We start from the raw sequence: 12,690 nt of genomic DNA, 5'->3' as shown, positions 1-12,690 counted from the left end.
TGGACCCATGTACGTTCGTTTAGTAAGAAATGAATTTTTGAAGGTATAACATCCACATCCATTTTGGGCGGGACGTAGTTTGCCGGGTCAGTTAGTAATTATTATAAAAATGGAAAAAAATATAGGTCATGAAAACCAATGGAGAAATATTGTATCCAATTGTGTTCTGAAAGTGTTTCGTTCGAATATTAGTTGAAATTAAAGTAGCGTTCGCTATTTTTGATCGCGAATTTGGATTTCGTTAATCATTTGGATTAAAATATCAATTGTGGGCGGGACGAAGTTCGTCGGGTCAGCTAGTAATTAACATAAAACTACCATAAATTGTAGGAAGCAGTTTTCTTTTTCTAGTGCAATGTATACAGGACTACCGAAGAATACTCATCCCTCCAATTCCACGCAATAAACATCACAGCCAGGTATATTCTAAAGTAGTTGAATTGAACTCATATTTGAATGCATTTAACCCAAATTTTATTACAACACACAATCGGAATAACGTTCAAACCGCAATACCTAAATACATAGTGTTATCTTGTTATCGCCTAAAGAATGCCAAGAGTTTTCTCCATGACAGCGTGAGGTTGGCGCAAAAATTCCGAATACTCTTCCACGTTGAAAATATCGGTAAAGTCCACAAGTTCGTCCCGTCCGGTCAACACATCCCTCGCAACATTTGTAGATGGAAGGAAGGGTAGATGACCTGTTCTGGACACAGATTTCAATTCCATCGTGAGCTTTAGTGGTGCGGCCAGCCCCTCCCGATTACGAAGCATTTGCAGATGAAGATTCTGACGGTGTTTGTCGTGCTGCAATTACAACAAAATTAGAAAACCTGCTGCCCAAGTAAAAGTAAATACCACTCACATTTTGCTCTGATTGCTTCAGAGGATGAACAAATTGAAGTTGAGCCGAACAGTTCTCATCCAACGGCTCGACATGCCCGGTGAATTCCTTGAAGTTATCCGGCATCTGAGGGGCTACTTTGATAGATGCTTCCTGTGTGTGAGAAGATAATACACATTAGTGGCAGAATAGTTTAGTGCATAAGGTTTGTTGAAAAATACCATTTTTATTGGAAAATACGAATAGACTAACTTAAAACAACTTCGAGCACTACAATGATGATGCTGTTTTCTTTATGAAGCTGATTTACTTTGACAGTCGATATGACATCAGTTGCAGGGATGCCATGCATGCATATATAAAAAAGTAAGAACATAAATAGGGGTGCATTCAACCGTTTGTTCGTCGATAGATATGTAGGGGAATGTCGGGAAAGACGGACACGGCGGGAAATATGGACACTCATGTATGATTGATAAATTACATTTTTGTATTAAATTTTAATGATGTACAAACTTGCAATACAGTGTATAATACCTTTGACATTTACTGTGTATACCTAGCTGGCCTTCTGTTAACATTGGTAATAAAAACAAAAAAGTAATCTACAAAGAGCAGCTCGATATAAATTTTCGTCTGTAGAAAACAAGGTTTTCATTGTTATCGAATATTTTTGAGGTATTTTTCGTTACTCGAATGTTTTACAATCACTTCTCTTCCAGTTTATCGAACCAGAGGTGTGTTTTCACACTTTTAATCTAAAAATATTGATGCAAAAAATACTAATCAAGTCGGGTGAAATGGACACTCCATCGAAAGAAAAGACAAACATTTTATTTTTGAAAACAATTTGATTATTTCCTATTTGTTTATTTAACAGATGCCCACTAACTACGTTTGTAAGAGCAACCAGATATATATGGACGAATCAGCAGAGCGGTCTTAAAACATAATCCGAATTTGTCATTCCGAATGCCGGAAGCTATTTTAGACGTGAAAAAATGAGAAAGATTACAAGCCTTTCAAGGTGATTTTAGACAAGCCGTTTTGTTCGATCATTTTGAAGGCCAATATGAAGATCTCCAAAACATATCAAGTACATAAAGATCAATTTTCAGTTATTGTCCATCTTTCCCGTCAAGTGTCAGTCTCTCCTGGCTCATTCTCATTTTTTCAATGTTGCCGGACACATCAATTTTGCAAAATTTCTACCTCAAAAACAAATTTTCTTATAAAAAGAGACCTAGACTATCATTCTGTGGTGAGATAGCTATATATTTTTTTTTGGAAACTCACGAAAAAAAAACAACGTTTACTTAAGGTGTCCGTCTTTACTATCCTTCCCCTATATCTAGCAAAGACACACGACGCGAACGGTTCGAAATGAATACAGTTAGCTACCTCTAATTCAACATACCGAGACACCATTCAGTGACGCATTAGAGGCGACGTTTGGTGGAGACTTTCAATCTGGGGCCATAATTTGGGTCAAAACCACGATGTTTACAAAAATGTCCAATTTGAGGTAAAAATGTCCAATAATTCGTGTCGCATTTCAGGTCTGTCCAATTAGTCAGATGTTGAATTAGAGGTAACTTACTATACTGACGAACAAATGAAGAACTCCATCTATGGACGGTGAGCCACACATAAAACGCATGTAACGTTTGAGCTTTTGAACGCTTCAAATGTGATGATAGATGGAATAAACAAAAATTGGCGATCTAATGTACAAATCTACATCTAGGCGGCGCTGCGGTGAAACTGATGATGGTTTTAAATTTTGCAATGTTATACCAGGGACAGACATACAGCTGTACTTGCGTTGTACGTGTACAGCGTTGTACAGGTACCATCGTAGCATGACAGACATACTTTGGTTGTACATTGCACCGCATGTCAAATTGACAATCAGAAATTCGACCAATTTTCACCTCATGTTTCAATGAAAAAGTTTTTTATTTAGCGTCTGAACTATCAAACACAACAAACTAGAGGTGTGCAAATCAGCTCATCATGATGAACAGCTCTGATCATATCAGCTCATCTAAATGAGCTGTTCTTTATGAACAGCTCTTCAGCTCAGTTGTCAGTGCCGACTTTCAATTTGGGTCCCAAACTCGATAGCCACGAAGCCAGTTTGAAAATGTTAAAATTCAAATGAAATTTTTCACACCATATTATTAATTACTTGAAACACGTATTCCAGACTATTATTTACAACAGACTCGGCGAGTACAACATTTCCGACATTTTTACTGAGGCTTTACATTACAATAGAAAGTTTTCTTCCAAAAAAAAAAATCTTATGAGATTTTTGCACCGCCTGCAACAAAGTGTTTTTCATTGAAATAGAATACTCATTTGATACACAGAAGTTAATTTTCATTAATAATTTGAATTTTAAAAACGTGTTCATTCTGCCTGAGAGCCAATTATTATTTTTGGCGCCCCTTAAACTGGTAAACAAAGCTCAATGCCGTCAACGCGAATATAACAGTTGAAAAGACGAGGGACAAATGAAACTAAATTGATGTCTTAACACGAAGAGCGAGAGACGGTCAGTTCATTTGAATCTTACAGCTCACACACTCTCTTCAATTCTACAGCTCTTTTCTCTCCTTCATCATCATCAAAGTGAGCTGAAGAGCTGTTTGATTTTTTTTGCGAGCTGTTCCGCGTCAACTCACTTCAAAGAGTCGATTCTTCGGAACAGCTCATGAGCGGATGGCACATCTCTACAACAAACAAGTTTCCAATCTGAGTTATTAAATCAAGAGAAAATTAATGAAAAGAATATTTACCAAGTGTTTTGATCAGGGATGGTAAAAAATCACATTCAACGATCAATGAATAAGTATATCCCTCTAGTCGGATGTTTTTAAATCACCCCCAGCAGTCGATGCTCTTTTATTCTTCATATGTACACAGAGAGAATACTTGGAACGGTGAGCTATCAAGATTTCAAAAAAGCAATATGAAAGCGGAATCCCCACTGCTTGCACTCTCGGAGCATTACTTCTACTACTCAAGTTTTATCGTGAGTGCAAGCCACAAACGATTAATCCCATTCCATAGAGCGGATGATGAGTTCTTGATCGTAAAGTGTACAATAGACGATCAACTGAAATCTTACGACACTCATCGAGGGATTTTTAATTCTCTATTTCACTGACCGCAGTGAGTGGCTGACTCAGTCTCGTGTCGATTTTATTATGCTGTCGTCTCCTGCCCGATAAACAGCAGACGGGTAATGGATTCATTTGATTAATTTTATTACCAGCAGATTTGGGCGAATCTCATCCCGCCCAAAATCGTTTTTTAGATTCCAATAATTCTGAACATTCACATTTCTCTCGAAATAATTTTTCCAATAGTAATTCAATTAGTGACTTCACGAAACACCTTTCGAATTCGATTGAATTTCAGACCCTTTTTATTTTGTAGATAAAACGGATCACATATTTGATTAATTCAATTCTGTGGGGTTACGTTTTTCGTTGCGAATAAATGTAATGAATTAGTATGGACGTATGTTATTCATATATCGTGGACTTCCGACATATCTGGCAGTAGATTTATTGAACGACTAATGTTTTTTTATATCCCTTCAAACTTGTTGCATCTCTCAAGTGTACATACTGCTTTGACCGCAGATTTGCATGATTGAATCTGGTTAATTTCAGGTATTCAGTCTTCATATTGTCGAATGAATACTGTTGGAACAATAGGTATCGCAGCAAATGATTATCAACATCCTACCTTATCATCAAATGGTATGCGAAGAATTTCAGTGAACTGACGGCATTGAAATATGTGCTTTGTGAGGACCACACAATTATTATCAGAGCAGATAAACGTCCGACTGGAAGTCATGAACATCAATTCAATGTGCCCAAGATAAATTTATCCTTTGAAGGTCATTAACCTTTCTAAAGATGATCAGATGGAATATATTCCAATGTCGTCTGGAATAACCTGTCCAACACCTTATGATCGTAATATTGTTTTTGCTATTATTCTGATGTTTCATAACACGGCACTCTATTGATTATTCGCCGAAAATGAATAAAAAATATCCTTGAAGTTAGCCTACGGTTTTAGTAGCAGTGCAATATGGTGAGCCAGTCTCAGGATAAGAAAACATTTAAAAATAAAGCTTTTTTTTTTTGATTGAATCAATAGTAAAACAAAACGTCAAAAAATTTCTCAGCTTTGTGATAGCAGATAATCATTATCCATTTGAGTTGTATGGGTATTACCCCCCTCCCCCCTCACAAACTGTGGATAGTCTATCTGCATTCAAATTATGTAGAGTTCCACAATCCAAAAATTTTATGAGCAATTATTTACGTGCTTACACAAAAAAAAACACATGTTGACATATTTGCGCTAATGTATGTTTTTGACGTAGGATTACGTCTTTCGGGAACATATTGGGGTACAAATGGAAAAACGAAAATCGATCACGTCGTGATAAATGTCCAATTTCAAACGCTTATTACTCATTCATTTCATGATGGATTGGTGAGATTTTTGCATCAAACGATTCCGGCACTCCATAACAATTTTTCACATTGAATAAAATAGTATTTATCATGTAACTAACTACCGAACAATTGAAAAATCTCAACCCCTATCCAAACAGAGATACCCAGTCCTGATTGGTCGAAATTGACGTCATCTATTTTCGCGTCCGATTCGTTCGTTCACCGGCAAGCTGCATGGAAATCGAGTAGGAGGCGCCTACTTCACACATACCAAATGATATAAAAGGAAGGAGTATACGTGGATCTCATCCATTCTTACAACGGACGTGGAACGGACAACAACAAGTGGATAGCAGCAGCAGTGGAAGCGGCTTTTCTTAAGGCGAGCATCGAAGTTGAGCGGTCAAAATGTGAGCTGCGCCTCACATAGAGCTTCTATGGCAGCATAAAAAGCGGCAAACAGTAGCAACGATTGCTGAAACCGGTTTAGTACTTGTGGCAACAGCAAGCATCACGAGCGAAGCGTTTCAGGCACGTTCTCTTCGTCAGAAGTACGAGAACGTGTTCTTGGCATCATGAAGGGTACCAAACACGCTACCCTTCGTTCAGCTCGCCGTGGTGGTGTCAACGAAACCCCACGCAAACCGACGCACAGAAGCCGAAGATGCCAAAGCCAAAGAAAGCAGCAACGGCTTTGGAGAAAACTACCGCTGCTAAAAAGTAAACAACTGCCTACATCCGATTAACATGAACATGAACAGAGAAATCAACCAGTCCTTTTCAGGACTATCGATATTGCTTTGAACGAAAGAGTTTAATTTATTGTTTTCCACTAATCATAAAAATGATGTAAAACTATGATCAAAAATATTGTTAAGTTTTGCTTTTTCTTTGACCAGGTGCAATTAACAGGGAACCGTCGTATAACGGCGAGAAATGTCTAAAATGTTCGTTCAATTCATCATGGAACATTCGTTGTTTTTAAGTATTCGATCAATTGAGCGACTATTTGTTGAAAAAGCATCGATGATGAAAAGGGTTATGATATCATACTTTCAAAAGCTATATTAAAACTTCGCTTCGCTTTTTCGTGCCCGATAAGCCAAATATTTGTATCGCAAGCAAGTAGGAGGCGCGTAGTTCACACATACCAAATGATATAAAACAAGGAAGCACTCGTAGATATCATTCATTCTCACAATGGACGTGGAACGGACAACAAGTAGCAGCAGCTTATATCAAGGCGAGCATCGAAGCTGAGTGGTCAATAGGCGAGCTGTGCCTCACATTGAGTTTCTATGGCAGTAGAAGCAGCGGCAAACTACTACTACTACTACTTACTACTAGTGGCAGCAGCAAGTATCACGAGCGGAGCGTTTCGGGCACGCTCTCTCCGTCAGAAGTGCGAGAACGTGCTTCTTGACATGATGAAGGTGCAGCAGTGAAATTCAAGACGAGCATCGAATCTCAGCGGTCAACAATTGAGTTGTGTCTCACATCCCGTAAACGGGCATCGGAGCTGAAAAAACTTTCTATCACTGATACCGGAAGCTCGATAATAACACTGGTGAAGTGAACAAAAACTACCCAACAACTAAACCAAACGGCCAGCAGATCATTATCAAAGAGTTTAACAATATATTTTTTCAAACATTTCCAAAATCAGCATGCGACAGACAGCCTAACGTAATCCTACGTCAACTATGCGGTCGTGTCGGACACAACCTCCTGTGACTTTTTTGATAAATTCAAGGTAATCAAGGCCTGTTCTAGCCATCAGTTTACTCGGGCCCGAAAAAAGAGGTCTGTATTTGGGCTGGCGGAAAAATATATCTCGCAAGACCACGTGTTCGATGTCGTAATAGCCTTGGCCAATAACGCATTTACATTAACTCATAAAATTAGTGATTTGAGGGGGATTATTGTTTGCAGTCTCTTGTAGATTAATTTACACACCATCTGAGAAATCCTCTGTGAAACATTAAACATTAAAGTCGTCTTATCTGCTGTAGCGCTTTTTTTTTATTTTACCCAGTTTCATCGAAGTAAACGCGCTCGGAAAGGAAAATTGAACGCCCGGACGAGAGAGCGAGAATCGTAAAGCGTACGTCGTAGAGACACTCATTCCCATGGAGCAAATTCTTGTTAGGAGTTATAAACAAAACGAGGACGGAGAGTAACTCAATTATTCGAACTAGTTTTAGTCTAGCAATGCTTTGGTCAACTCAGAGTTACCAAGAGAAAATCATTTGGTTATGTTGGGTGAGAATTAATAGTTAGTCGCAGTTTGCACAGATTGCGATCTGTGCAGTTTGCGATTAATCGTAGATCACATCATGTTCCCTTGTTTTCCATCTTTGGTTTTGATTCAGTTTGTTCATACTACCCACCACTAACCGTTTGTGGCGCTGCGCACAGTACAACTGTAGTCATGTACAACGGTGAAACAGGTCGGTACAGATACAGCGATTGTACCGAGTTGCTTGCATGGTTCTAGCGCTGTACATGGTGACAGACATACATTTTTCGAAGTACAGCGCAAGTACAGCTGTATGTCTGTCATAAGTATAAGACTAACATAAATTAAATGTCCGCTTGCAAATCTGGCAACTCAGTCTTGAAGTCCGTGAGGTAAAACGTCAACATCATGCATCCATATATTTGATATATTGGATCACGATATTGATGCCCGAAAATCAGGAAATCCGGATTTCTGCGTTGTCGGCCATGTTCAGCTGTCATTATGCTCTCAAATGTCATCATATTGTCAATAAAATTGACCGTGTAAGGTCCGCTTAAGAAATCTCAACTAAGTATTAATAAATGACGCTAGTTAATGCATACGTTGAGACGGCAAAAAGTTCCACAGGGAACTTTAACGCTTTTCAAGAAGACACTAATATGGTTACCAGACGTCGATACTGTACATTTGTCATCGCAAATATAAACAAATCAGATTATATAACGCACATCAACAAACTGCCTCATTCGTGAACCCGAAAACGTTTTGACGTAGGACTACGTCTAACTTTTCAATATAGGGGCCCATTTCAATATTTCGGTGTGAAAAAGTGTTCAGTTTTTGAACGCTCATACCTCCTCAATTGATGAATGATTGGTTTCAAATACACACATTGATAGCAAATATCCTCAGCAATTGTTTATATGCTACACATTACGGTTTTTCGGCTCATATAAAGTTCAAATTGATGAAAAATTTGAAGAAAGAATTCCCTACTTTCCCATACATTTTGTCTGCGCTCCCGCAGCAAACATCTATTCATTACAAGCAACCACGGGTACGAGCGAAACGTAAGGACAATGTGAAGAAAGGGAGATAAAAAAGAGATTAGAAATAAATATAGGCGGTGGAAGCCTCGCGCCGGGTGAATGAGTGGCTAATCGCGCTCGATTTGATAGAATGCTGAACTTTTTAAACGGTTTTATTTAGCTGAGACATATTTGTATGTTTGTATGTAACATTGTCTATGGCGCTGTACCACATTCATTGAAATTTGATCCATTTCCTGTTGTTATCTCTGCAGTCATTATAAAACTGCGTATTTCATGATCTTAAATATCCAAGATGGCGACCGCTACAAAATGGCGGATTACATATTTTTTCAAAGCCCCATCAATATGGGTATCAAATGAAAGGGATTGACTAGTAGAACACAGTTATTTATGAAAAATGCAAATCCAGAATGGCCGCCACCACAAAATGGCGGATTATATATTTTCTCTAAACCCCATCAATATGGGTATGAAATGAAGGACTCGAGTAGTAGAACACAGTTATTCATGAAGAGTGCAAAGCCCAATTATATCACGATACCAGACGGTAAATTCCTATTACGATATGCTTGCCATCAAGTGTGTGTTCGGCTGAACAAGAACCCTTACAACATTTGCACCGCACAACATTTGCACACAAATTTTGATTTTTTCGTATTTGAATCTAAACGTTTGAGTGTTTGCTGAGTGCTGAGGTTTTATTTTATCCTTTGATTTTTTTCTGTAATTTTGTACATGAAAAGTTGGTCATTCTGGGATCTGTGCTCCATAATATTCGAATAATGGACACCCCTTGGTGTAGTCCTACGTCTTTCCGGTTATGTCCCCGACATTACTCACCCGTCTTTTTTTGTTACAGAGTAAGTTTGGAACTAACTCAGTTTCGAAAACGAATTCGCTATTACTGTCCAAACAGTTGCACCTTGTACCATAGACTCGTTTTGCATCCGTCTATATAAATATAATAACGACAGCTAGAGATGCCGTAGACAACCGGTGAAGTTGTTTTACATCAAGCTCCCGCTGCGGTTCATCATTCCAAATTCCGCGCGGGAGAACCGTCTAGTGTGTTTCTACCGTTTCTACCCTAAGATGCTAAGATATGACATGTGAAAATGTCATATGTGAGAAAGAATCTCAAGCAGAACTGTCAGTAGGGAACTCGTCTCATGGGAACGCAACTTGAGAATGTCATTGGGAACACGATATGATGGCCCCTGTTAGTTCAGTAGGGGTTCAATGTGGACGTCCCACCCGGAAAGGCATGTGATACTAACATTTGAGTAATTTATTTAGTCAGGTATTCAGTAGTATTTTAGACTAGCTTGAAGCAGATGTTCCCATTATGCTTATTTTTTTTATTTATCATGACGTTTGTTGATATTATTAAGAAGACAATTTTACAACTGAATAACGTTATATTTAGAATAGCATGCATGTATGTTTGTTCAATGGAGTCAATCTTTATTATTTACAAATTGTAACAATGTTCGAGCCAGCAATTTGGACTGGAGCTTAATCTAAGACCGATATATTTTTACGTAATTTATCATAACCAGGGAAGGAACTCAACTGTTTCTTTGTTGCCATTATCCTTTTTCAATTTTTGTCGAATTCGTGACACAAAGCCGGGCAAATGCATGCTGTCAATTCCATTAGCGTCATCATACTTGCTGAGTGTCCAAGAGACGCATTTCTAATTAGACTGCTTCCCAAAGCAGTCTCTACAATACCTTACCTTCTAAATAGCAACGTCTTAGGATTATCATAATTGATTCACCAACTCCAGAATTCGCAATCTACAAATCTTTTTCACTTCACCAATGCCGATTTCAAGCTCGACCTCTGGATGATTATTGATTCTGTCAAGAAATCCATTGAGTATTGCTTCGAATTTGGATGCCTCGCGTACGCAAATTACGAACGGAAAACCAAATTTATGCCTGTACCTGTAAATGGAAAATTTTAAGAAATGTCCATCTAATCTTTTTGTTAATCGTACTCTTCATTCAATGACGTCAATTTTTCCTTATCCTCTAGCGAGAGTTTGTCCAGCCCCACGCTTGATTGCTCGAAACTAGACTCATCTGTAAGTTCATGCGTATCCAGAAGTTTACCCGCCAAATCCGGATGCAAACGCAAAATGCGAAGCTTGTTATCATTGTTCAACTTTTGCAAATAGTTCTCGAACATCAGAATCATTGCGTCGAAACTCTTGAATGGTAGCATCGCCGAACAGAAAATAGCAGCCTCGGGCCAGCATTCCACCACATTCTCGAAAATCTTATGGAACTCTGTTGGTGCGAGTGCATTAAGCTGCTCCAGTGACAGTTTCGTGCGCCTAGAAGATTGATAATATATTTATAAGTAAAAAAAGCATTTAGCTTAGAGATGTACGATACATTTCGAAAAACTCCTCTGTATCCAGAAAGCAGACTAGGGAAGCGGAGTGTTATCTTTCAATAACAAAAATTCAGGTACAATATACGAGATTTACACTTTGGCCTTGCGGCTTATCAGCTACACCAAATTTCACTATCACAGGTTTCGGTTACAATAACAAGCCTCCGTTTTACGTTCTCTCTCGTGCGGTGATCAGTCGGGAACTGACATTCACAATCGGTCAAGACGTGAGTACGAGCAGATCCGGATTTCTTTGCTTTATCAGTTTCATGTAATGTTTATGTGATAGTCGTATTATTCAGCTGCGCGTAAACATCAATACTACTCTGGAATGAATCTGTAATCTGTTGTTATGTTGCTGCAGTATTTGCAACGTGCTCCGAGATCCTGTTTTCTATATATAGCTTCTCATTTTTTTATGTGGAGAACCGACACAAATCAGTGTAAATATGAGTCAATTGAAAGAAACATTACTAGTCCTGCTCCATCAATCAATCTAATATCTAGTATTAGTTTTAGTTATTACTGAATTGTTAGTATTAAGTACATAGCAAATGAGTTTTATTTTAAGGTGACTCTGTAGGCGTTAGATGATAAATTATTGAGTCTGATAAATAAACGGGTTCGGAGAAAAATTACTAATTTGTGTGAGCACAGTATCATGTAAGAGAAAAAATTAGGCCGTACACAACATTTGCATTTAATGTTGTTCCTGAAACAATTAAACAGAGGGATTTGCTTATTATTTATCTTCAAACACGAAGGGGAAATCTTTAATTCAAATAAAAACATAGCCATTTCATGCCAAACCGATATAACGGTTCTCAGATTTTCGTTAAAACTGATAGTTTTGTTCCTCATCGCAAAACATTAGACCCGTATTTTCTTATTTTTTTTACGAGGGCCCATATCCATTTTAGGGTTGTTCGATAAATGAATAGCGACGAATTTCATCCCCACTCGGCTGGCCATTGGGAGCACCATCTCAGATTGCAGTGAATCTTTGTGGATAAGATATTGTAAAGACATTGGTCATTCAAGCAACTTCACTTGCAATACTTGAAAAATAATAAAAAACTGGATTACTTTTTGAATAGAGTCAGTTTGTTCTTAAGTTGTTTAGAAAAAAAAATTATTCAAAAACTATAATGAATACAACATTTTAGTCGAAGAAGGAAATGTAGGAAATTGTTTATATTTTCATAAGCAAATATAAAGAAAATAAGAAAAAATAACGCTGAAAAAATATTTAAAAAATTGGAATTCATTTTTTTTAAAACGTATTTTTTAAATTTCCAAAAAAATTATGTGAACAATATAAGTCATTCGTATATCGGAAGATGGCAATTTTACAGGGGAAAAGTTATTCTAACAATAACTTTTTCATGTTTACTTAGAAAAAATACAGATAATCCTAATTCTTTTCGAAGCCGAGATAACGAAGTAACATATTCGACATAGTTTTAGATCTTTTCAGAATATGGTATTTTGTCAAAGACGTCAACTTTCTATTTTTTATAGTTTTTTAAATATAAGATATTTTTGTATGGAGATTCCTAAAAAAAATAATGGTTTACTCGTATCATTTTGTGTGTGTAAATTCTCGAGTTTCTAGATAGAAAAAAAGTGGGCAAAATATGTCAATCGCGATAATAAA

The 12,690-nt window shown here is 37.6% G+C and overlaps 2 protein-coding genes across 2 annotated transcripts; both read right to left on the bottom strand.

The window, feature by feature from the left end:
• Nucleotides 1–451: 451 nt before the first annotated feature.
• On the bottom strand, nucleotides 452–1,190 carry LOC129779094 (proteasome maturation protein). Its single transcript, XM_055786360.1, has 3 exons — nucleotides 1,068–1,190; nucleotides 868–999; nucleotides 452–809 (listed from the first exon to the last, which is right to left on the bottom strand). Exons 1-3 carry the CDS (start codon nucleotides 1,068–1,070, stop codon nucleotides 546–548), a joined length of 399 nt encoding a protein of 132 aa, XP_055642335.1. The 5' UTR covers nucleotides 1,071–1,190; the 3' UTR covers nucleotides 452–545.
• Nucleotides 1,191–10,069: 8,879 nt separating this feature from the next.
• On the bottom strand, nucleotides 10,070–11,252 carry LOC129777464 (2-oxo-4-hydroxy-4-carboxy-5-ureidoimidazoline decarboxylase-like). Its single transcript, XM_055783732.1, has 3 exons — nucleotides 11,033–11,252; nucleotides 10,633–10,971; nucleotides 10,070–10,579 (listed from the first exon to the last, which is right to left on the bottom strand). Coding segments are annotated over exons 1-3 (525 nt in total). The 5' UTR covers nucleotides 11,035–11,252; the 3' UTR covers nucleotides 10,070–10,395.
• Nucleotides 11,253–12,690: the final 1,438 nt, after the last annotated feature.

Source organism: Toxorhynchites rutilus, chromosome 3 (assembly GCF_029784135.1).
Source record: "Toxorhynchites rutilus septentrionalis strain SRP chromosome 3, ASM2978413v1, whole genome shotgun sequence".
Lineage (NCBI taxonomy): Eukaryota > Metazoa > Arthropoda > Insecta > Diptera > Culicidae > Toxorhynchites > Toxorhynchites rutilus.
The sequence above is the reverse complement of the archived record's forward strand: the minus strand, read 5'-3'. Positions and strand labels throughout refer to the sequence as shown.